The 24,384-nt window shown below is 37.1% G+C and overlaps 1 protein-coding gene and 1 long non-coding RNA gene across 2 annotated transcripts; one reads left to right on the top strand and one right to left on the bottom strand.

Annotated features, from left to right (window-relative positions):
* Positions 1-7,363: 7,363 nt before the first annotated feature.
* Positions 7,364-13,803, bottom strand: LOC132029532 (protein OVEREXPRESSOR OF CATIONIC PEROXIDASE 3). Its single transcript, XM_059418784.1, has 4 exons — positions 13,524-13,803; positions 11,046-11,414; positions 10,224-10,529; positions 7,364-7,717 (listed from the first exon to the last, which is right to left on the bottom strand). Exons 1-4 carry the CDS (start codon positions 13,743-13,745, stop codon positions 7,583-7,585), a joined length of 1,032 nt encoding a protein of 343 aa, XP_059274767.1. The 5' UTR covers positions 13,746-13,803; the 3' UTR covers positions 7,364-7,582.
* A 5,462-nt stretch (positions 13,804-19,265) lies between these two features.
* On the top strand, positions 19,266-20,086 carry LOC132069196 (uncharacterized). The gene is made up of 2 exons (XR_009417694.1): positions 19,266-19,453; positions 19,527-20,086. It is a non-coding gene; the product is annotated as an uncharacterized LOC132069196 (long non-coding RNA).
* Positions 20,087-24,384: the final 4,298 nt, after the last annotated feature.

A 24,384-nucleotide genomic window follows, 5' to 3' on the forward strand; every position in this document is an offset into this window, starting at 1 on the left:
CAATCAGCCAATCCAAATCTGCCCTGCCTGCACTCTTCCAAAACTCCTCAGGGATCTCTGTCAGTGGCGGACCCAAGATTTAAGGGTCGTGGGTGCTTCCGGCCTGGAAACTAAAGCACCCAACTATGTTATTGATTTCCAGGGTGCTTTTTTAATATTTATAACCAAATTTCATATATTTCTTATATAACTATACCTAATCTACGTCGGGTTTAATGGGTGCTGGAGCACCTCCAAAATGTACATAGGTCCGCCCCTGTCCTCTGTGCATCCTACAAACAACACCCTTAACCTCTTCTACCTTTATACTTCTACAATACCCAAAATCGCGATGCCTCTCAGAGTACTCCAAATTTCCCAACACAATGTCCCTGTCACCTTCTTCGTTCAAGAGTTTATGGAAGTATGATTGCCATCTCCGTCTAATGAGAGCATCCTCACCAATACTTTTCCATACTCGTCCTTGACGCACTTTACTTGATCCAGATCCCGTGCCTTCCTCTCCCTTACCTTGGCTACCCTGAACAACTTCTTATCCCCGCCTTTGTCCTCTAATTCTGCATATAGGGGTTCAAAAGCTGCCATTTTTGCCGTCGAAACTGCCAACTTCGCTTCCTTTCTCGCAATCTTATACCTTTCCCTATCCGTCTTCTTCTCATCACCGTTTTTGCTGTCTACCAACTTCACATACGCCACCTTTTTTGCTTCCACCTTCGCTTTGACTTTTCCATTCCACCACCAGTCCCCTCGGTGCCCACCACGACGACCTCTCGAGACCCCCAGTACATCTTTAATTGCTTCCCTAATGCATTCGGTCATCCTATCCCATATATTGTTCGCGTCCCCCCCCCCCCCCCCCCCCCCCCCCCCCCCCCCCCCACCACCACTCTCCCAAGCCCCCATAGACATCAACTTCTCCCCTATCTCCTGGGCACTGGACGAAGTCAGACTCCCCCACCTAATCCTCGGCCGGTCATCCATGACCCTCCTTTTCTTCTTCCTCTTAATCTCCAAATCCATCACCATGAGCTTATGCTGGGTCGTAAGGTTTTCACTCAGAATAACCTTGCAGTCTTTACAAAGACCTTTATCATCTTTTACAATATGAGTCAAAACTTAAAATAGTGGCACAAAGATATCCTATTTGTGCGAATCAAAATGCAATATTATATGAGGAGTGAAAATGTTGGGCCCGTGCAAATATCAAGTATTCATTAAAAAAAAAAAAGAGTAGTTTTCTTGAAAGAAGGTGCTCTTAATGGTGGAATTTTGGCCTCAACGACTTGTTTAGAGCTTGTTTGAGTCAAATGACATGGTCAAATTATTCCATCCAGTAGGCGAAAAGTCAGAAATAGTACTATTGGACCAATACGATTTTAGTACAGTGAACTTGAATTTCCTTAAAGAGAATGAGGTATTCACGTCTCAACCCGAAAAAAACTTTATTCATTTTTTCCAATAACCCTTGTATTTCACCCACATAATGTGAGTAGCAGAGATTTCCTTGTTTTCTCAATATTTTCTTCTTGGTTGAGTTATTGTGACATAGAAATGAGTCTGTGAATGAGTGAAAACTGAAAAAAGATATATTCTCTGACTCAATTTATGTGATACATTTTTTTTTATCCGTCCCAAAAAGAATTATACATTCTGTTATTTGACAACAATTTAACTATAAATTTTACCTTTTACGCTTAATGAGATAATTTATAACCACACAAATATCTTTGACTTATTTTAGATCACAAGATTCAAAAGTCTTTTTTTATTTCTTAAACTATGTGCCCAGTCAAATTATATTACATAAATGGCGACGGCGGGAGTATGAGGTTGTTGGGACTCAATGGAATTCTATTCCAAGGGATGTATAGCAAAATTTCAAATTTACAAATATATTGTCGTTTTATGTTTTTCCAAAACAAATACTTATTTTTTATATACAAAAGATCTTAAAACACACAAAAAAATATGATAGGATCATTTTCTTCCGTTCAAATGGGAAAGAATTGATCCATTTCCAATAAATTTCAAAAGCCATCCTTTTGGATATAAGGCCAACAGATCCGTACGCAACAAGTTGAGGAGAGCAATTCTGTTAGCTAGCTTTTGCCCAACCCCACTGTTACATTTCTCTGCCTTGTCTATTATCCATAGATTTAAATTAACGTATCACCCGAAAAATCTGAGGAAATGATCTTATGTACAATATGAATATAAGAAAATGATCGTACAAAATCTTATTAGTTATTTTTTTTTTTTAATTAAGATCGCTTATATTTTCTTTGACTAATTACCTACAAAAAGTCATATAACTAAGAGTTTGTTCGCATGAGCTTATACCTTAAAATAAGTGCTTAAACTTATTTTCTTTTACCTTATACTAACACTACAAAAGTACTTAAAAGCTATTTTGGCTTAACAACATATAAAATAAGTCAATCCAAGTGGGATCTAAAATAATATTTATAATGAATTACAACATCTAATCTCAAGGAAGATCCTTGGTAGACCATCTTGGCACAATGTTCCATATTCTCCGGGGGCTACAGGAGTTGGGTCATTTACGTCTTTTGATTGTTGGTTAAAGTTATGCAAGTATTAATAATGCATGAATTATTTATACATATATGTCCAGGGTTTAGTATGTAGAAATTATAAATTGATGATCAGATATCGTATTTGGCGTGCTGAATTTTATACGTAGCAACTAAAATGCTATCAAACATCATACTAAGTAGGCGTTTGGCCATGTGTTTTCAAACTATGACCCCAAACCAAATTTGATACGTTAAGATTAATGGTTTCAAACCCCAAATCATCCAAAAGACATGATTTGGGGTTTGAAACCATGGTTTCAAATTTTTAAATATAAAATTTAACCCATAAGTTTATATTTTGTAAAAAAAGACCCATAAGTTGGTAAATATTTTTAACAATTACCCGCATCAATCATTTACCAATCTCATTAACTTACACCAACCTTTATTTATGTCTACCAACCTTTAATTTATGTGAAAGGATTATATTAAAGAGTAATTACATTACTATTCATGTTAAATTTTCGTTTTTATTGAACTAAAGTTTGATTAATTGATGTTGTATTTTTTGAAAGCTCTTTCTAGTAGTGTACTAATTTTGTTATGAACTATGACTTGCTCATTTGGTAAGATTGTATAAGAATTGAGAATGTTTTGATAGTTTTCACAATTTGTGGGGTTTTTATGTCTATAAGAGAAAATACAATTTAAAATATTCAAATTGCATGTACAAACATGGTTTCAAACTATGTTCAAACGGAGCCTAATTATGTTGATTTAATACATGAATAATTCTACCCCAACCAGCAACCAAAGGACCCCTAATTGTATAAGGTTGAGCCTTTACTTTGACAACTCTCACTAGTCATCGTTTCAACACAAAAGTTGTGGATTGGCATGGTGGAAGTCTTTCGAGAAAATATTTTTCTAGTTGGTGAGGGGATGATACTTTTTTAAAAGAAAATATACATTAAAATCAGGGATATAACTACATAAATATTCCAAAAATAAAAAGATCCATTTTTATCATTTAATCATGTTTTGCTACCAAAAAATTATTAATGATACAACGTTCAAAACCTAGGGAAAAAAAAGATTCTTTTCGGTGAGAATGGTTAGAATTCCTTGAAAATACATGGATGGAGCAATTTTCAAAATTTGAGGAAGATTGGAGGTGATTTTCACTTGGTTGAAGTCAAAATTCGTTGAAAATACATAGATGGAGCAATTTACAAAATTTGAGGAAGATTGGAGGTGATTTGCACTTGTTTGAAGTCAAAATTCGTATTTAAAATCGAGTTGAAAAATTTCTCTTACACACATGCATCTCATACAAAGATATAGACAAATATGTAGGAGATACACATGTTATACACACAAAGGATACGCAGTGTAGAAACTTCATCTCCTTCTTTCGAACCATAACTCATATTCAACTCTAACAACCTCAAATTTTCACCGAGAATCCGAAAATTGTGATTCAAACTGCTTCAAAAATATACCCAATCTATTACAACAACATCCCCTCAAAACAAATTCAAATTTTGAACGAATTTTTGAGCTCAAGCTTAAATGAGCTTCAATGAATGTTCATAACATTTTCGAACCAAATTGCATCAATTTAGCTTCAAATGAGCTCAAACTCAGGATAAGTTTCACCAAAGAATTTTCAAGAAGAATTGACAGCGCCCAAACATTTTCGAACTCAAAAATTCCACAAGCAACATCATGAACTGAAAGGAACAAAAGAGGAATAAAAAGAAAATTTCCACTTCACAATTAATATAGAACTAGCAAACTATGTCCGTGCGATGTACGGGGCCCAACATGATTAATTTGGTTACTCAATTTAGTTAGTCTTTATAGTTTGTATATTTTGCAAAAGATACTGCGATTCTCCTTAGTGAGTCTCCATATTTTTTTTCTTTTCTCCTCAATTTCTCAATTGTTGTTAAAATTTGTCTTATTTTGGTTATGTCCGCCTCTTTTTATATTTAATAAGTTGACAATTCAGATATCCTACATGTCAAGTTTATAATCACAAGATTCAAAGGATATTTTATTATATTACATACATTTTTAATTTAGAACCATAAGATTTGAAAGTCTATCTTTATTTCTTAAATTCGTGTGCCTACCAAACGTAGACACTAAAATGAGGCAGAGGGAGTATATGCTAAACGAAGGAAATGAAAGGACAACTAAGACAAAATGCGAAGACCGTGGGACTTAAAAAGTAAAAACAAAAGAGGTAGAATTAATGTTCAACTTCTGGAATGTACACATGTTAGTCCTTGCTTAGAGTACAATGTCAGTTGCTTTCTGTACAACTTATTGTTGTTGAGTTCTTCCACCTTGGGCGTTTATATATAATAAAATATAATAAGAAAAATATAGAATAGAAAAATAGACATATACTTTTAGTAATGTGACCAAGTATTATGAGACGAAGGGAGTATTTCATTTATTAATTCTTAAAATGGAAAAGGGTCAAATACACCCCTGTACTATCGGAAAAGGGTTAAATATACCCCTCGTTATACTTTGGGTCCAAATATACCCCTCCAGTTGTACTTTCTATTCAAATATATCCCTCCTCCGTTAAGTTTTCCAAAGTGGATCCATTCACATGTGGCATTGACATTTTTGGTGAGGTGGACGCTACGTGGCATGCCACCTTACACCCCCAACCCATTTTACTTCCTCCCCTCATCTTCTTCTTCCACCACCATTGCAAATCATCCAACTTAACAGAATCAAAATGATTTCAGCTTACTATTGTTTTGCAAAAACTACTTATGCCACCGTTGACTCTGACAAGCCCTGTATCTTCCGGTCAATACTCACTTCGCTTTGCTGTTTGATTGTTTTTTGTCAAATCCTCTTCTTCTTTGGAAGTATGGGTATTATTTCTGATAAGCAAAATGTTTTAGTTCAAAATTTTGGGTATTATTTCTGATAAGCAAAATGTTTCAGTTCAAATTTTTGTGTGGCTTTTTGTTCTTCCTCTTGTTCTTTTCTTGATATTCCTTATGGAGATCATTCTTTGAGATTTGGGGATAGATGTAGTTAATTAGTCGTGTTAGGTAGTGGCAATGATAAATTCTTGTTGTCTATTGAATGGATATCTGAAATTAACTGATTATCTATGATTCACATTTTGCATCCTTGCAATAATATGATTCCGTTAAGTTGGATGATTTGCAATGGTGGTAGAAGAAAAAGATGAGAGGAGGAAGTAGAACGGGTTGGGGGTGTGAGGTGGCATGCCACATGGCGTCCACCTCACCAAAATATCAATGCCCCGTGAGAGTAGATGTCTACTTTAGAAAACTTAACGGAGGAAGGGTATATTTGAACCGAAAGTATAACTGAAGGGAGTATATTTGGGCCCAAAGTATAACGAGGGATATATTTGACCCTTTTCCGATAGTATAGGGGTATATTTGACCCTTTTCCGAATAAAAGTCAAGTAATGTGGCCAAGTAATATGGGACGAAGGGAGTACATTTATTAATTATTAAAAGAACGTAAAAAGTCAAAAGTGAACAAGTAAAAGTGCACGGAAGAAATAAATATGTGTCGGAGAACTAAAATTGAAGTGCATACATGTATACATAAGAAGAGAATAAATATTCAGCAAGAACGTGAAAAGTCAAAAGTGAACAAGTAAAAGTGCACGGAGGAAATAAATATGTGTCGGAGAATTAAAATTGAAGTGCATACGTGTATACATGAAGAGAATAAATATTTAGTACTATGACATATGTCCACGTGGGATAAAAAAATAGTTAAGTGTACAAGTTATATAGCTTTTTAAACATTGCATTCATTCGCGCGTATAAATTATAAAAAGCCTACGCATAAATCAATCTTGTATTTGTCGCTCTCTTCCACACTTATATATAATAGAAATTTTTAAAGCGTGCTCGATTTGACTTAAGCTTGGACTTGGGAACCAACACAAAACCCCCTCGAGTTTTCTATGTTCTAATCCCTTATGATGGCAATAGCCTAGTAAGAATAGTTTAGGGCTAAATTTGGTAGTATATTATAAGTTGGGCTATCATTGGTAGCTTTCTGCTCTGAGTTGCCAAATATTGATAATAATAAAAGTAAATTTGATAAAGTACTAGTAAATATTAATTATAATTCTAAGTATTAGTTAGAGCAAGTAATACATAATTAAAGTTGTAAAGCAAAAACTTTCCCCACAAGCAAGGATATTTTCCCCCCAGTTTGGCATATAATCAAACACTAAAAATAACTTAGTCATGAAAATGTTCTTTCCTTTTTCCAATAATTTTGGCATACCAAGCACACCCGAAGGTTTTCAGACTATTTTCCAACTAAACGTTACCCGCTGGCCATATTGCTTCTTCTGATCCTCTGATTGTGTTTAAACCAGATCTGTCTAAAGATGGATCATTTTACACTTGCAGTGTGTTGATATACCAGTATCGTCAAAGGAAGAATTAAGAAACATGCCATAACAGATTTTCTAGTAGGCTAATGAATCTCACCCTGTCCGTTTTAGAATCATATACTACTAAATATCCTTAGTTTTCAAAGAAAAATGTATTCTCCATTATTAGAGGCGTAAAATCTTTTGCTTCAAACTGGAATTGCAGATTTCTAGTGTTCCCAAAAACTAGTATTAATGAGGCAGATTTGCCCAATAGCTGTAGAAGTAGGATTTCACAGACATCAGGCTCGATGGACCTGAAGAAAATAGGAACAGTCAAAAGATCCAAACCCCTGGTACTAAGAACTTGCAACTACTGCTAACAATAATACGATGAAGATAGAGTTAAATCGACACAACGCACAAACAAAAGATGTTCATTTCTTTTTGTTAATCATCATCTTTTCTTTACAGAGGGTATTGCTATTTGCTCCTGTTGTTATAGCTGCAGTAGAATAAATAGCAAAAGGAAGCTGATGGTTGGTATCACAAAATTCTAGTTTCTGATAGCATAGCATGAGAAACCTGTTTAACAGACAGAAATCACTTGTTTTAGCTGGTACTTGCAGGGAAAGTAAAATTAAGATTTAGACAATGGTTGGTATGGAATTCGTTGATCAGGAACCCCTTCTTCAGACCGTTTGTCTTCAAACCATTTCAGAACTCTTTTCCGAGGAAGATTTGTCACATGCACAATGCTGCTAATCATCGCATTCTGCATCACAGCAACAAAGAGAGTATAAGGATAACAATGCTCTCTCTTTCATCCTAGGTCAGCACTTAGCAATTATATGCAACTACATCACCAACTAAGCCACATATCCATTTAATCATAGAGATACCATTATGAGGAGTCATGAGCCGCATAGACAGTGCAATGTTGGAATGATTTAGCAGTGCCTACTAACATAGATCGGGCTTTCTAAATAAATCATCAGTATCCAGCTTATATCAATTAATCATACCACATGCAGTAAAAGAGAAAAAGGTACCACGTACTAATTCAGTCAATTGTGAATTGAAAAGAGAAACATTATCAATTTACAGATCAAACGAGAAGAATCCGAGATCCAACCACTTCAAACTAGTCATCTGGTGCCTGATAATAGCAATTCAAGCATAACTTCAATTATGCACAACAACTAATATGCCTAGAGGTGAGGTTCTTTGGAGATGCTTGGAGGCTAAAGGTGTACCTGTGGTGTACATTAGAGCGATAAAGGACATGTATGATGGAGCCAAGACCATGGTAAGGACAGTAGGAGGAGACTCGGAGCACTTCTCTATTCTGATGGGGTTGCACCAGGGATCAGCTCTTAGCCCATTTTTATTTGCCTAAGTGATGGATGGATTGACACGACAAATACAAGGTGAGGTGCCTTGGTGTATGTTGTTCGCGGATGACATAGTCTTGATTGACGAGACTCGTAGCGGAGTTAACGCTAAGCTGGAGGATTGGAGACAGGCGTTGGAGTCTAAAGGATTGAAGTTGAGTAGGACCAAGACAGAGTACTTGGAGTGCAAGTTCAGTGGCGTACCATATGAGGCTGACAAGGAAGTGAGGCTTGGTACCCAGGCCATCCAGAAGAAAGGAAGTTTTAAGTATCTTGGGGCTATTATTCAAGGAGATGGAGAGATCGACGATGATGTTTCACATCGTATTGGTGCAGGATGGATGAAATGAAAGCTCGCTTCTGGAGTGCTGTGTGACAAGAAAGTGCCACCAAAACTTAAAGGCAAGTTCTACAAAGTGGTGGTTAGACCGACTTTGCTGTACGGGGCGGAGTGTTGGCCAGTCAAGAACTCTCACGTTCAGAAGATGAAAGTCGCGGAAATGCGGTGGATGTGTAGCCACACTAGGAAGGATAGGATTAGGAATGAAGATATCCGGGGCAAGGTGGGAGTGGCATTGGTGGAGGACAAGATGCGGGAAGCGAGGCTGAGATGGTTTGGACATGTCAAGAGGAGAGACAGATGCCCTAGTGCGGAGGTGTGAGAGATTGGCTATGGACGGTTTCAGGAGAGGTAGAGGTAGGCCAAAGAAGTATTGGGGAGAGATGGTTAGACAAGACATGGCGCAGTTTTAGCTTACCGAGGACATGACCTTAGATAAGAGGTTGTGGAGGACTCAGATTAGGATAGAAGGTTAGGAGGTAGTCTTGCTTACTTCTTTCGTCCTAGTTGTTGTAGTTTGCTCATTCGTTTATTGCCATCTAATTTCTGCTTATATTGTTGGGTCTTGTACTTCGCGTATCTTATTTATTTATGGTTGCTGTTTATCATGACTATCTTGCTTTTGTTGCTTCTCGTTTTCATATTGTTTTGTTATGCTTGTCCTTATCTGACCTTTTGTCTTGTTCTCTTTTGAGCCGAGGGTCTTTCGGAAACAGCCTCGAGTAAGGTCTGCGTACGCTCTACCCTCCCCAGACCCCACATTGTGGGAATTTACTGGGTATGTTGTTGTTGTTGTTAACAACTAATATGCCTCAGTCCAAAACAAGTTGGGGTTGCGGTGGCAGGGTTCAATTATGTGATCCAAGTACTTTAAACTTACTGATTCCTAATAATAGGGGAACCAGAATGCATTTGAACTATGAATAGAAGGGCATAAAGGTATTAAGTTGATTGAACAGATAAATAAACCCGACGTCATTTCTTAGATTTATCAACACAGTACTAAAGTTATTACTATCTTAAATCTCCTGACTTTTGGTTTACAGCCTGCAGCAACTGCTCAATTTACTTTAATTTATTGGCAATTTCTAGTCAACTGTCAACTACAAGGATATTAGAGCAGAACAGATAACCAGAAATAGGCGTGTCTTAATTTTCTCATCACATCCATGTTCATCCCCAACAAATAAGGAGAATAACAGAAAAAAGATAAACATGAAAACAACAAACAAGTTAAAAAGGGAAATGCACACAGGGAGGGCAGATGTGCTGAGATTTGGATATCGAGAGCAAGAAAGCAGATTAACTTATCCCAGATCAAACTTGGCCCCTAAACTCCAAGGTCGCAAGAGCCACCACTCAACATTGTTGGCCTCAGTCGCGAAAATTACATTATTTCAGATAGGATCGTTTTCCATTTTCTCACACCCAAGCCCCATTGTTCAGGTGCAGAGTTAAGCAACAATATGCAGAAGCTCTGTATTTTATGAAATTTCACTCACACACTTAAAGACATCGATCACAAATAGAGAAGTAATGGGACTCACAGTGGGGCGCTTTGATCGTCTATAAACTTGTTCAAGTGTTTCTAACTGGACTTTCTTTATCCTCTTTTGAGCAGACCAATTACTTTGCATCACATGAACTGGCACTTCCACGTTAGCCTCTGGCTTCGCAGCATCATTCATCTCTGTGGGAACAACCTCCTGGGGTTGGATTTCAGGCTCTATCATTCTGGGAACAGGTTCATCAGGTAAGGCAGCACTCAGCAACACAAGATTTGGAGGAGGATTGCGAAGTAATTCAAGAACAACAGCTCTATCAAGGCATAGCTCAGCAGCAAGATTTTTTATCTGGATGGAAAGAGTAAATTAGAAGTTCTAGAATTAGCAGCACTAGACATATTCTCTTTAAATAGGTAGTAGAGGCAAGAAGAAACAGTTCCACATTTTTCTGCTCTTCCAATTCTGCTACTTGTGGTGACTTTATCTAGCAGAAAGCTAAATACCAGATGCAAGATTATCCATAATATGCTCCCTCTAAATTAGTATAGTTTTGACTAATTAATGTCTAGAATATGATTATGATGCGAGCCAAAAGTAGATGTCCAGCTAAATGCTACATAAATGATGCAAGAATGAAAGTACATAGGAAAAGATGAGATTAGCAAAGGTAAGTTTCGCCCAAGCATTTGAAAACTTTAGACACATGGATAGATAGCACCAATTTCCTTAGCACCGTGCTTAATGCTGGAACGTGCAAAGAGCCCGAGTACAACCAAAGTGGCCTTAAAACTCAAGAGTAATGAGAAGCTATAATGCAATTGCGGCATCTGAATTTGAGAAGAATTAATTAAGATTGCAACTTACATTTAACTTACGCTTTCCCTTTCTCAAGGCATATGCCAGTTTCTTAAGTTGCCAAGTTTTCAATTTCTCTAGCATGTCTTCATCTTCATCATCTTCATTATCATCTTCTTCTACTGCTTCTTCATCTTCAGCCTCCCTACTTTCAATTTCCTCTTTGGCAATTGAGTCAACTGCTCCTAGTAGTTCATCATCCTTCAGTGCCTCCTCCAGTTCACATTCAAGCTTTGCGAGGTCCTCCTCAGTTATATCATCATCATCGTTCAAAGATAGGTCATCATTTTTCAGATCTTCTTCCAGCATCTGAAAGAGTGCCTCAAAAGCATCTTCATCTATGTCACCAACTTCCTCGGTATCTTTCCTAGGTGAATTCTAACACAAGAAGCAAATAACAGACCCTCATTTTTAGTAAACAGTTAGGGTGTGTAATACAAGTATTCAGCTGTTATGAAGAGGTTGTCAATGATATCAAAGTTCATGAGCAAGTATGAGCAAGAAAGCAAAAACACGATATGTTTTTAGGAAACTACTAGTCAAGGAAAATAGTTTGAATATTCAAGTGAAAGATCTCAAAAGATCAATCCATGTTAAAAATCATGTACATTCAGCAGGCTAACTAAAAGGACAGTTGCACTCCACACCCAGAAAAGATGAGACAGGAATACGATTTTATCAGCATGAGAACTGAACGGTATCTTGATGGACATTAACGTGCACAAAAGGGAGTTCATGGGACAGGGTTCTCTTTGATGGATAATCACATGTACCAGAAAAAAATAGCTGCTGAAAATCTAAACCACCTCGTCAACTGTAAATGCTACAGAGTTAGTGTAACATATATGGATCGGCAAATCGCTACTCTATATGTCTATCATATACAATTACACCGAAAAAGATTTGTCTCCTCGTATTGATCCTTATGCTAAAAGCAACATGCAAGTAGATCAAGCTTTGTCATGATTACAGAAAGACGTCCACTGCACAAGTAAGTGGACTGGTGCAACAATTGCTGTTGAAACACAAGGTGCAATTTTGTTTAAGATGTTAAATAAAAACAACAGACACAGCAGTATATGATGCTTTCCCTTTGCTATGTTCAACTACATCAATATGGCACGTGAAGCATTATGCTATTGACTTGGAACTTATTTTTGATAGGTATTGACTTGGCACTACCTGAAACAATCATATCAAATCAGAATTACTCGTGTCTAGGCCCCCATGGGCGCCACCAGCAATAATCGGTTAGCATATGTTTGCAAAGCATAACGTACTTACACATACAAGCACATTAAGGTTATATAATAATTCAACTGATAAAAGTAAATGATAAATCCATAAACAGCAACCTATATCAGAAAACGCAAGAAAATTGCTTAATGGGGACCACGGCAATCAGTAGAAAATAAACTTTGACACTCAACCTTTTTAACATCACAGACTAGAAAATAATTTTCTTTAACTTCAATTTCTTTTCAATCCTCACTTAATGAATCTGTTTCCTTCTTTATTGGAAAAAAAAAAAAGAATTTTAAAAAGAACTATCATAAATTCTTCTTCATGTGTATTTATTTTAACACCCCAGAGTAGAACTATTTTCTCCTAGCACTAAGACATAGTCAAGCAGGCTTTACACCCAAACTGAGGGCCTCTCCGTATTCCAGCTAAAGAACCAACTACCTTTACACCGATAAGTACTGGAAAATAGAAGTGATATTCAAATGTGAATCACATTTGTAATAACTCATTATTAGGTAACAAATAAACTACTAGTAACATTTTCTCAAGAAAGACACATTTTTTAGTGTCATCTTCCTTCCTATACAGAGAAAATGATTAAATGGTCCTTAAGGTATGGGGGTTGGACTATCTTAGTCTTTCATATATACCATGTAACGGAAATAGTCCTTAATATATAGAAAAAGTGACCATTTGAGTCCTTTATATATATATATATATATATATATATATCATGTAGCTGAAATAGTAGTATAGAAAAAGTGATCCTTTTAATCCTGCATATATATACCAGGTAATTAAAATCGTCCTTAATGTATGAAAAAGTGATCATTTCAGCCCTAAACCTTAAAAGTAATGGATTTTGTTCTTGCCCTGCTTCAATTTTTCCTCCCCCAACCAATTAACCAGACAAGCACATGACCCTTCTAAACCACTGTGTGGGGAAAACATGCTATGGGGTCGTTTTGGTACGCGGGATTAGGTGGGATATCCCATAATGAAGTGTGATCCAACTTAATCCTGGATACCCTACCTTATCCTGTCAAACTTGGGGTTATTTTATCACACCTCTAGGGTGGGGTAAACTAGTTCAAGGATTATAATCCGCGAACCAAACTACCCCCATATAGATAAGAAAAATGTAATCTAAAAGAATACCATCTACCTGCAACAACCCTCTTCGTTTATATATCTAATAAAATTCGAGAAAAATGTATGGATAAAATTGGTTAGTAGTAGTACCTTTTTCTTTTTGTTTTTGTTGGAAGAAGTGACAGCAGAATTGGCGCTATTGCTTCGACGACGAGAGAAAGTTAGAACAGATGAAGAGGGACGAGACGAAGAAGAAGAAGAAGAAGAAGAAGAGTGACGTGGCAATGCTACGTTGGTTCTACTTCGAAGATGGTCATTGCTGGAGCAGCGAAGTGTAATGGAAATGCGAAGAGTTGTAGAAGCAGAGGCCATTTTCTGTAAAGCTTCTTCAAGGCCTATCTCAATTCTATCTCAATACTGGCGGACATTTGAAAGGACCTTTTCTTTTTGTCTTTTCTTTTATTTCTCTTTTTCTTGTAATTTTTTTAGGGCAAAGGTGCAAATATACCCCTCAATTTTGCGATTTAAAGCAGATATATTTCTTATTATAAAAGTTATGTATATATACTCCTAACGTTATAAAATTTTTAATATATATTTATGCCGTTCTGAAAATGACAAATATATCATTTTTATCGACGGGATTTATTTTAAAAAAAAATTATTTAAGTTGTTTTTCAATTAAAAAAATGCCACGTGACTTAAAAAAAAAATTCTACCTATTTTTTTTTTTGAGTAGATATATTTTTCTAAAACCACATGATAATTTTTTTTCTGGTGTGCCGGGTCTAGTTCGTTTAAAAAAAAAAATCTCCGTCACTTTTAAAAAATAAGTCTACCCATTTTTTTAAATGAACCAGACCCGATCCACTAGAAAAAAATTATTATGTGGCTTGAGAAAAGTATGTCTACTAAAAAAAATGGGTAGAATTTTTTTTTGAAGTCACGTGACATTTTTTTAATTAAAAAATAACCTAAAAGATTTATTTTTTTTTAAAAAAAATCCCGTCAGCGAAAAGGGTCTATTTGCACCATTTTTTAACGGCAGGGGTATATTTGCACCATTTTGTAACGTCAGGGGCATATATACACCACTTTGTAACGAGGGTATATCTGCTCTAAATCGCAAAGTTGAGAGGTATATTTGCACCTTTGCCCTTTTTTTTATTATATATAATTACCATTAAGTGTAGTGGTTGTATTTTATTAAATAAATACTAAGTAAATAATGTACAAGCCAAAGAGGAAAAACAAAAACAAAAAGCTAAGACTAAAGAGTCACTTTACTAAATCAGAGTCCGGAACCAAAATGACCCAATAAAAGAACCAAAATCAAAAAAAGAGAGACCAAAATCACCCAGCGCAAAAATACCCTTAAAAAAAAAGAGAGACACAAAAGTTTTATTTTTTGCTCTCTCTTAAATAAAATAAAATCTTCGTTAAAGGACTTAACCGTAATGGTTCCACCATGTCCCTCGAATCATTAAAACAAATTTAACGCAAGATTTTAAGGTGGACCCCACTTAAAAACATCGTTTTTTATTCAATTTTCTTGGGAAAGTTTCCTTTAGCCGTATATTAAAATATCGCGAAACTTTAAAGACCCCGACGTAAACCCCATCGGTTCCACCATCGGTCCCCTCCACTTTTTATTAAAAACAAATTACATCTAAAAAACGCCATTAGTAGTCTTGAATTTGAGAGAAAAAAAAGGTGGATCCCACTTCAAAAAACATCTTTTTTTTTTTTTTTTTTTTTTTTTGGTTTTTTGTTAATTTATTCAATTTGTTAATTATGATTGTTAATTTGTTAATTGTTTATGAATTGTTAATTTGTTAATTGTTTATGAATTATTAATTTGTTAATTGTCTATGAATTGTTTAATATAGTAGCCTCCTATTATTTGTAAAATATGCCATTATTAATTAATTACTTGTTAATTGTTGATTATGAATTGATAATTTGTTAATTGTTTATGAATTATTATTTTGTTAACTGATTATGAATTGTTAAATTACAAAAATATAGTAATCTCCTATTATTTGTTAATTATGGCATTGTTACTTTATTTATTTGTGAAATTGTTTATCCCATGTTAATTGTTAAATAAATTAGTTCGTTATTTCTTTAATTGTAGTTAGGAGAACAATTGTAATTAGATATAATTATTCACAAAATATAATACAACATAATTCACATATTCCCTGTAAAAGATTAATTAGTTAATATAATTTCTCTTTAATTTCAAGAATAATGAATAATTTAGTTTCTACAGACCCGACTCTTTCATGGATCCGAATGTTCACCCGGGGCCCGCTGTTCACCCGGGGCCCGATGATAGATCAGTACTTTCTTTGCAAGACACTCATAGGTCAGAGTTATTATGGACTGGTGCTATAGGGATAGCGACTAGGCTCCGTCCCCGTAGGCTGCAGAGAGCGTGGGCTCTCTTACGCGAGCGCCCCCTACACCTCTCGTCTTAGAGATATTGTTTCGGGGCGGTATCTATCATGCGTGTCCGTTGGTGGGGTACCACATAATTGGGCGCTCATTACGGCCATGGTTGAGCGGTGGAGGCTGGAGACACATACCTTCCATCTTTGCACTGTTGCACTGGTGAGGTCACGATTACACTTCAGAATGTGGAGGTCCTGTTTAGATTACGGGTAGATGGAGAGCCATTATACAGTTGGTACGAGCCTCCTCTTGGTAGGACATGGGTGACGGAGTTGATTAGGCTCACCCACTTCGTACCTGGTGCCGCGGCCCATATCTCGGGACAGAGTCAGGTGCAGATTAGTGCACTCTGCACTTATTTGCTCGCAGAGCCTCTTATTGAGGACGACACTCTGCAGGACGTTGTTGATCGTCATGCCCGTTTGTATCTACTTATTATATTCGGGGGCATCTTGTTCTCGAACACATCGGCTGCCTATGTCAGCTTACGATATTTGGCCTTCTAGGAGCATCTGGACCGCTTGGGAGACTACATCTGGGGCGGTGCTGTTTTGGAGTACCTCTACCGATGCCTATGCCGCGCGTCTATTGGCCGTATCAGCGATGTGTGTGGATTTTTTGCTCTTCTCCAGGTAATATTTTAAGTGTGTGTTCCTTTAATATAAGAAAACCTCTTGAAACGACGACTAAAAATCGTATTTTCTAATATCGCTTTCAGTTATGGGCGTGGGAGAGGATGCTACCTTTTCAGCTCATACCTAGGCATCACCTCGGTATTGACATGCCTTACGCGAGGAGGTGGACGGCAGGTTTTGACCGGAATATGGATATGCACCACGATATATTTTTCCATTCCGAGACCAGCTTGATTAGGTGACGGACGATGCGGTAAAACTATTTAACTTTACATTATTAATTTAATTAAACATCTTTTCTACTTGGTCATCACTAATTTGTATCTATATTTTATGCAGCTATTTATATGGACGTCATACGCTACTATTTTGGATGAGTTGCCGGCCTTTTGCAGGGCAGGTCAGGCTGTGTGGAGGTCGCGGTGTCCATTGATACACCTAGATATCGTTGAGGACCACATGCCCGAGTGCGTCTTACGACAGTTTGCGCATACACAGAATATACCCCCCGACGTTCGACATAAGCTCCAACACTACCAGCAGGACGATCGAGCTGCCGTTGATGATGCATTTTTGGCTTTCATGGGTGTCCAGCTCCAGCGTTGGCTGGACAGGTTAGGGACTTTAGCGGTGGTCGGTCATGCGACTCCCATCATGGATTACATGCGCTGGTATCATGGGATCACACGCCGTTTGATCGGCAACCCAGCTTTGCGTCCCGGAAGGGATGTAAGATATGCAGTACTCGCGGGGCAGTGCGAGGCGTTGGTAAGTTTATCGTATTTAGATTTATTTAATTGTATTAATTATTATGTTTTAAAAATAACTATTTTTTACTGTTGAACACAAATGCAGCTGGTGGCCGTACAACGATTACACATATTGGGGTTAGAGCATATGTCTTACCCCGGGGTTACGGGGCTTGCAACGGAGATGGTACGGATATCCGAGGACGGTATCCGGCAGGCAGGAGAGTTTAGGCGCATGAATGATCCTGTTCTAGAGGATGAGTATCAGGCAGCGCGAGGAGGAGGGCGTGGTGCTGCCAGAGGACGCGGTGCTGCTGGAGGACGCGGTGCTCGTAGAGGACACAGTGTTGCTAGAGGACTTGGTGGTGGAGGGCACCATCTGGTAGACGAGGCAGATGAGGCCGCTCACATTCCAGAGGCCGTTCCCATTCTAGTCCATCCGCAGCTGTTCCAGGCCAGTGGCAGCTCAGCTGGACAATCACCTACGTTTACGCTGGCGCACCTATTTGCTGAGATACTTGAGTCTTCATCTCAGCCGAGCCAGAATGCGTACATGAAGGAGCATGATGACATCGATTGGGTGGCGTTTCCGGCATTGTTAGATGATGAGCGGCTAGTGAGAAATTTAGACGGACCTAGGATTCTTGACTCAATGACTTTTTAATCCTGGTTAGTATTTAAAATACTTATTTGATTATTTAAATTACTTATTTTAAATATATATGTTACTTATTATTTTGTAATTTTTTATATTTTAGGATTCGGCGCCAGTGGGTCCACCAGAGCGACCCACTCAGGCGTTTTCTCATGGGCCTGCCGAGCCAGAGGTGTCTTCTCATGTGACTGTCGAGCCACATGTAAGCTTTTTATTAAAATTAATTTTATTCAATATAAGGTGAATATTTAAAATACATATTTGATTATTTAAAGTACTTATTTTAAATATATATGTTATTTATTATTTCGTAATTTTTCATATTTTAGGATTCGGCGCCAGTGGGTCCACAAGTGCGACCCATAGGGATGGCAATTAGGGTAGGGCAGGGCGGGGCAGGGCAGGGCAAAGTCATAATAGGGCAGGGCAGGGAAACATATAAACGGGGCGGGGCGGGGCAGGGCAGGGCAAAATTTAATTTTTGAAAATTTTTAATAGGGCGAGGGCGGTAGGGCAAGAAATGGGTTATAAGTGGGTTGGGTAAAAAATGACTATTTTATTCTTGTTCCTTAGTTTGAATCCACATTTTGAAGCGTCGTTCTTTACTACTAAAAGTATAAGCATGATTGCTTGGAAGTTTGTAAGATTTCTCATTTCTGTTATTAAATTCTTATTTTTTAAAATGTGACTTCTAGCATAAATTAAAATCAATATTTTTTTTATTATAAAACTAAACTTATGAAGTAAACCCAGTAATAGAACTATTCTATTTGTTTAAGCTTGTACAAAACCTTTCCTATTTATCGCAAAAGTGATCGCCTAATTAAGCGATCTTACGATTAACAATATTCATTTAGAAGAAATCACTAAAAAGACATCTACAAAAAGGTGAAATACTACTACTTGCCGCATTATACTTACATCACAAGTTTGTCTTTAGTAATTAAGACAAATCATTTTTTTTTAACTCAAACATTCCTTCAAGCTTATTTAATTATACTAAAGATGGTTTTGTGTATTCTCATGCTAAATATAGTAAAATATTTAAATTCTAGTTCTATTTTGAAATTTGAATGATCAAAAGAAAAAAAATCCAAATTTAGGAACTAATCATTCATTTAATTGTTTTTAAGAAAATATGTCATGCTTCGAAGTGAAAAATAAAGAGGAAAAATGAAAGATAATATAAACGGGGCGGGGCGAGGGCGGGGCTTAGCGGGGCGGGGGCAGGGCAGGGCAATTTCCTTGAAAAAAGCTAAACAGGGCGGGGGCGGGCGGGTCGAAATCTTAGCAGGTCAAGGCTTGCCCCGCCCTAACCTGCCCTAACCCGCCCTATTGCCATCCCTAGCGACCCACTTAGGTGTTTTCTCATCAACCTGCCGAGCCAGAGGTGTCTTCTCATGAGACTGTCGAGCCACCGGTAAGATTTTTAGTTAAAATCAATTTTATTCAATATAAGGTGAATATTTGTTTAATTTTTTTAAACTTTATTTGGACCTCAAATAATATCTCGTCCATGAGACTACTTCATATTCAGCACCAGACCCATCTCAGGAGCCTATTCAGGCACCTGTCGATACACAGGTTTGATTATTCAACAAACGTTAATGTATTCAATATAAATAAGAAATGATACTAATTTTTATATATTTTTCAGGTTCATCCTTCGGCGCCTGCGGTGGCAACTCCCGACGAGGAGGAGGTCGCGTTTCCAGACCCAGCTCAGCCTGAGATTCTGAGCATACCAGCGGGACTAGATCCCAAGAAGAAGCACGTTATGCAGAAGGGCGCAACAGCGAGGGATGATCATGGCTTAGAGCGCCCACTTATTAAGAGGGAAAAGGGGGATGGAGATAATGGCGAGGGCGGTGGGGATGGTATGAGCCTTAGGCCTAAGGATAGTCTCAAGCATACCGCATGTGGGACCCACTAGTATATACAATAGAATTGTACAGTTTAAGTAAATATTATATATTTTTTGCGTATCTATTTATATTTAGGGAAAAGACATGTTTTAACCCCTGAACTTGGCACGAAAACTCACTTTAGCAACTAAACTTAAATTCTATTTATTTACCCCCTTTAACAACTTACGTTTCAATTGTTTTCCACCCCAAATGCTGACGTGGCAAAAAAAAATTAAAAAAATAATAATAAAGAGAGTGAAAAACAAAAAAAGTGAGCCCGGTCATATATATATATATATATATATATATATATATATAAATTAAAAAATAAAATAAACATTATACAATTAAAAAATAAAATAAAAATAAAAACCATCACCATCTTCTTCACAATCCCCCTCCCACTCCACAACTCCACCCAACATCTTCTTCCCACTCCACGTACCCCCCGCCTCCCCCCACCACGCCCCCGCCCCCACCGTTTTTCTTCCCACCCACGCCCCCCCCCACCGTTTTTCTTCCCCCTCCACCCCCCCGCCCCCGCCACAACCCCCCAGTTTTTTTCTTTTTCTAACCCCCCCCCCCCCCCCGGTCCCTCTTCCCCACAATCGCCACCTCCACCACCACCACAAAATTTTTTTTTTCTTTAGTGAAGGCGAGTCCGTGCAATTTCTTTAGTGAAGTTGTTATTCCAAGCTTACTTAGAAGTATATAAAAGATAATAATTCATTGAATGGAAATTATAAAAAATTTCATGAAGCGCTTTGACTTTAGAATTAAGCACATCATTAGCTAATTCCAACGGAAGAAGAGGAATATTAGCCGCTATACGTTGTGCTTCTCCTTCCGATTATGTTTTAGTTATCTTTTAGGCTTGTGAGTAGAATATGTTTCATCATTTTTTGGTTTCTTGATTTTGATTTTGATTTTGATTTTGATTTTCTTTCAAAAATAAAGTTACGGAAGAAATGAGTTTGCTAATAATGGTGGTGGAAGAAATGGGTTTGCTAGAAATGGTGATGGTTGTGGATGTGGGTATTTTGATTTTCTTTCAAAAATAAAGTTACGGTAGAAATGGGTTTACTAATAATGGTGGTGGAAGAAATGGTTTTGCTAGAAATAATGGTGGTTGTGGATGTGGGTTAAAGATGGTGGTGGTGATTTTTTTTCTTTTAAGGAATTTGATGAAATTTGGTGGGGAGATGATGGTGGTGGTGGGTGTGGATGTGGGTTAAAGATGATGGTGATGATTTTTTTTTTTTTAAGAGCGGGTTCGTCAATTTTTTGCGGCGGCGGAGAGGCGGCGGCGGCGTAGTGGTTGTTAAAAGTAGGGTGAGGATGAGGAGAAAGAAGAAGAAAGAGAAAGAGAAAAAATAATAAAAGAAAAACAAAAAATGAAGTGTTGGTAATTTTGACATGGCAATGATGTGGCAACGACGTGACAATGATGTGGCATTGACGTGGCGCGAGTGTAATACACCTCCCATTGTGAGAGTGGTATTATTTTTTTGGGGTGGAAAATAATTGAAACGTAAGTTGTTAAGGGGGGTAAATAAATAAAAGTTAAGTTTAGTTGCTAAAGTGAGTTTTCGTGCCAAGTTCAGGGGTTAAAACATGTCTTTTCTCTTATATTTATAAATATTATCTTAGTCTTTATTATTGTTTATAGTGTCACATCCTAAATTGATAATAAAAAAATCATGACACATTCGAAATAAAGTTACACATTAATTTAAAAATAACATGAAACCCTAAAACATAAATAACGTAAAGCTAATGACTACAAGTCTTCAAATAAAAATGGACTTCGAGCACTTTTCAACCACTAAAAGGACAATCCGAAGTTCTGCGTATCCTTGATGTATTGATCCTACCTTATTAATCACACAAAAATAAGTAGGGTTCTATCTAAAATATTAAAGTTCCGGAGTCTCAAAACATGATTAATATACGGCTAGAGTACGTAAAAAAGTGTGAAAATGTAAAAGAAAGAGAGTTTAACCAAAACAAATAGGTCCTATAGCGCAGTATTTTACTGCCCTAAAGGAGAGAGGCAATATTCTTTAGTGAAGTAAAATACTACATTAAAGGAGTTAACCGTGCCGTTACGGTTAAGTCCTTTAACGCAGTATTTTACTGTGTTAAAGGTACTTTTGTGCCTTTTTTTTTTCCTGGGGTATTTTTGTTCAATGTGTCTTTTAGGGCCATTTTGGTTCCAGACTCCCTAAATCATCGACGGACACAATCCTAAAATCTCTCCCCCAACCTGATCATCGGAACCACCAAATCGGTGTCGTCGAGGTATTGAGCTGGGTTTGATCTCGGAGGCTACATTGGAGCTGCTGCTTGTTGCATATCAGAAGAGATTCATCTTCAAAGGTAATACCTTCAACTTCTCTGGTCTTGATTTAACTTTATTCACACCTATTAAACTCTCACCTGGAGCAGTGAAAACCAAAACCACGGAGTAACAAACTCAAGAGAAGCTGTTGTAGAATCGAGTGAAGATTAGTTAGATATGTGGTGAATGAGTATGAGCTATCTTGAAAGATTTGATTCATCAAAGGTACGGATCTTGTCTTAGACTAAAAAATCCCACAATCCTCTATAAAATGTAGAGACTTATGAGATTCTCCAGATGCATAAGACAATTTCCTTCAACATGTACTATTTCTGCTTATGTTGGTGCTGTTGTGTTGCTTGTTGATTGAATGATATCACCCTTTGATAGTACTTAGAATCTAACTACTTTACTATTTCCAAGACTTTAATAGAATGAGTCAATGCTAATACCACCATCAAGATCTTGTTAATGGTTAAGCAACATAGTATTTTAAGTACCTGCTTGATAATTGGTGTTCCTTGCTGTCCTGATCCTAAGATTTGGTATTTGTTGCTTCTCATGTTAAGAATTTTTATTCCTGCGCTAGGCAAATAAAAAAAATTGTTAAATCTTCTTTGTACCTGTAAAACCAAAAGCTAGGTAAGTTAAATAATTCGCCTGGCAATTGCCTTCTCTAAACATCACTTCAAGGTTATCCTTTAGAGCCTTAATTTGGTCCACCAGAGTTGCAATACACCATGGGGCTTCCCATTTTCCTTCCACCAAGTTTTTGAGCAGAATAAAATCAGTTTCTATTATCACTGGCAGAAAATTCTTAGAAACACAAAGGTCCAGTCCCTCTAATATAACCCTTGTCAGCAACTATGTTAGTTGTTTACCCTATCGCCTTACATTGAGCATAAACAAAATCTCCGTTACAATTGCTCACACAAAAACCATATGATTTTGGACCAGGGTTCCCTTTTGAAGCACCATCTGTATTACACTTATAGCACCCATGAACAGGAAAAATACCAGAACACTATTTTTGTAACAATAATAGATGTATAACCTTCTAGAGATCTTACCATCTCCGGCCATAAGAATGAGATACTCTTAAGCCAAGAATATGTTGGTTTTACTAGATAGAATAGGTTATTTTTCACCTCATGCACCACTCTATTAAAGATCAATGAACCCTCATGTCTGATATTATTCCTTCTTTTCCATAATTCCCAAGTGACCATGGCAGGAACTGCTTGTATAATTAGTTTCAACTTATCTCCACAGGCTGCATCCCACCATGTTCTAAGTGCTTCATGGATTTGAATAAAGTTCATGTGAATCCTTGCAGCATTCTTAAAGACTGGCCAAACATTCTTAGCAAACTCCCCTGAAATAAATAAATGATGAAAGGTTTCCTCATGAAGAATAGAACAACAATAACATCTAGAAACAATAGAGATATGCATTTTTGTAATAATACTCCTTCTCGTCCATATTATCTATTCTTTGGTAAAGAAATTTTATTAATGTCACGACCCAACCCTCCATGACTAGCACCCACACTAACTTCTAGTGGGCGAACCAATACGCTTAACCATCTACTCATTCGAGTCCATTTTTACTTAGTCAATTCATTCAGTTCACAACAAATTAAACGCAAGATTAAATCAAAAGTAGTCATGCCATAAAACAATAATGTAAGTGCGGAAGTCCTAGCTATTACAACCCCAAAATCCAAAAGTCACCGTACAAGGACTCTAATCCAAAACATGTCTAAGGAATCCATCTTTGTACCGAAATAAATAAACATCAATGTACCGGAATGGAAATAGATATTAAATAAAGGAAGATCTTCGAGGCGCTCAGCACGGATAGAAGCTCCCCTCAACTGCCGCAAGAAATGGCCTCGAGCTAAATATGAGGCTAGTAAAAGATCCCTGGATTGCAATCTACACTAAAAGAATGCGACAAGGTAGTATCAGTACAAACAATATGTACCGGTAGATATCATAGGCCGACTAAGATTACTATCATGCATGAATCATAAAATCAATAAAGACAGACCAGTCAACAACACAAAACCAGATAACCAACACCAAGTCAACCAATGATATTAACAATCAAGTCAACCAATGATATTAACAATGAAGCCCACCAATGATATTAACAATCAAGTTAACGGAAGCAAGCAATGGAATAAACCTCGCCACAATGTTCTTACATACTCAGTCACTGATCACTCGTGTACATACATGCTAATTGGTGTCTTTGCCCAATAG

Source organism: Lycium ferocissimum, chromosome 9, assembly GCF_029784015.1.
Source record: "Lycium ferocissimum isolate CSIRO_LF1 chromosome 9, AGI_CSIRO_Lferr_CH_V1, whole genome shotgun sequence".
Taxonomy (NCBI): Eukaryota; Viridiplantae; Streptophyta; class Magnoliopsida; order Solanales; family Solanaceae; genus Lycium; species Lycium ferocissimum.

Coding starts and splice junctions, on each gene's coding strand:
- LOC132029532 (XM_059418784.1), bottom strand. CDS start 13,745: ATGGCCTCTGCTTCTACAACTCTTCGCATTTCCATTACACTTCGCTGC. Junction 11,415..13,523: donor ACAAAAACAAAAAGAAAAAG/GTACTACTACTA, acceptor TTCTTGTGTTAG/AATTCACCTAGGAAAGATAC. Junction 7,718..10,223: donor GACGATCAAAGCGCCCCACT/GTGAGTCCCATT, acceptor GCTGTGATGCAG/AATGCGATGATTAGCAGCAT.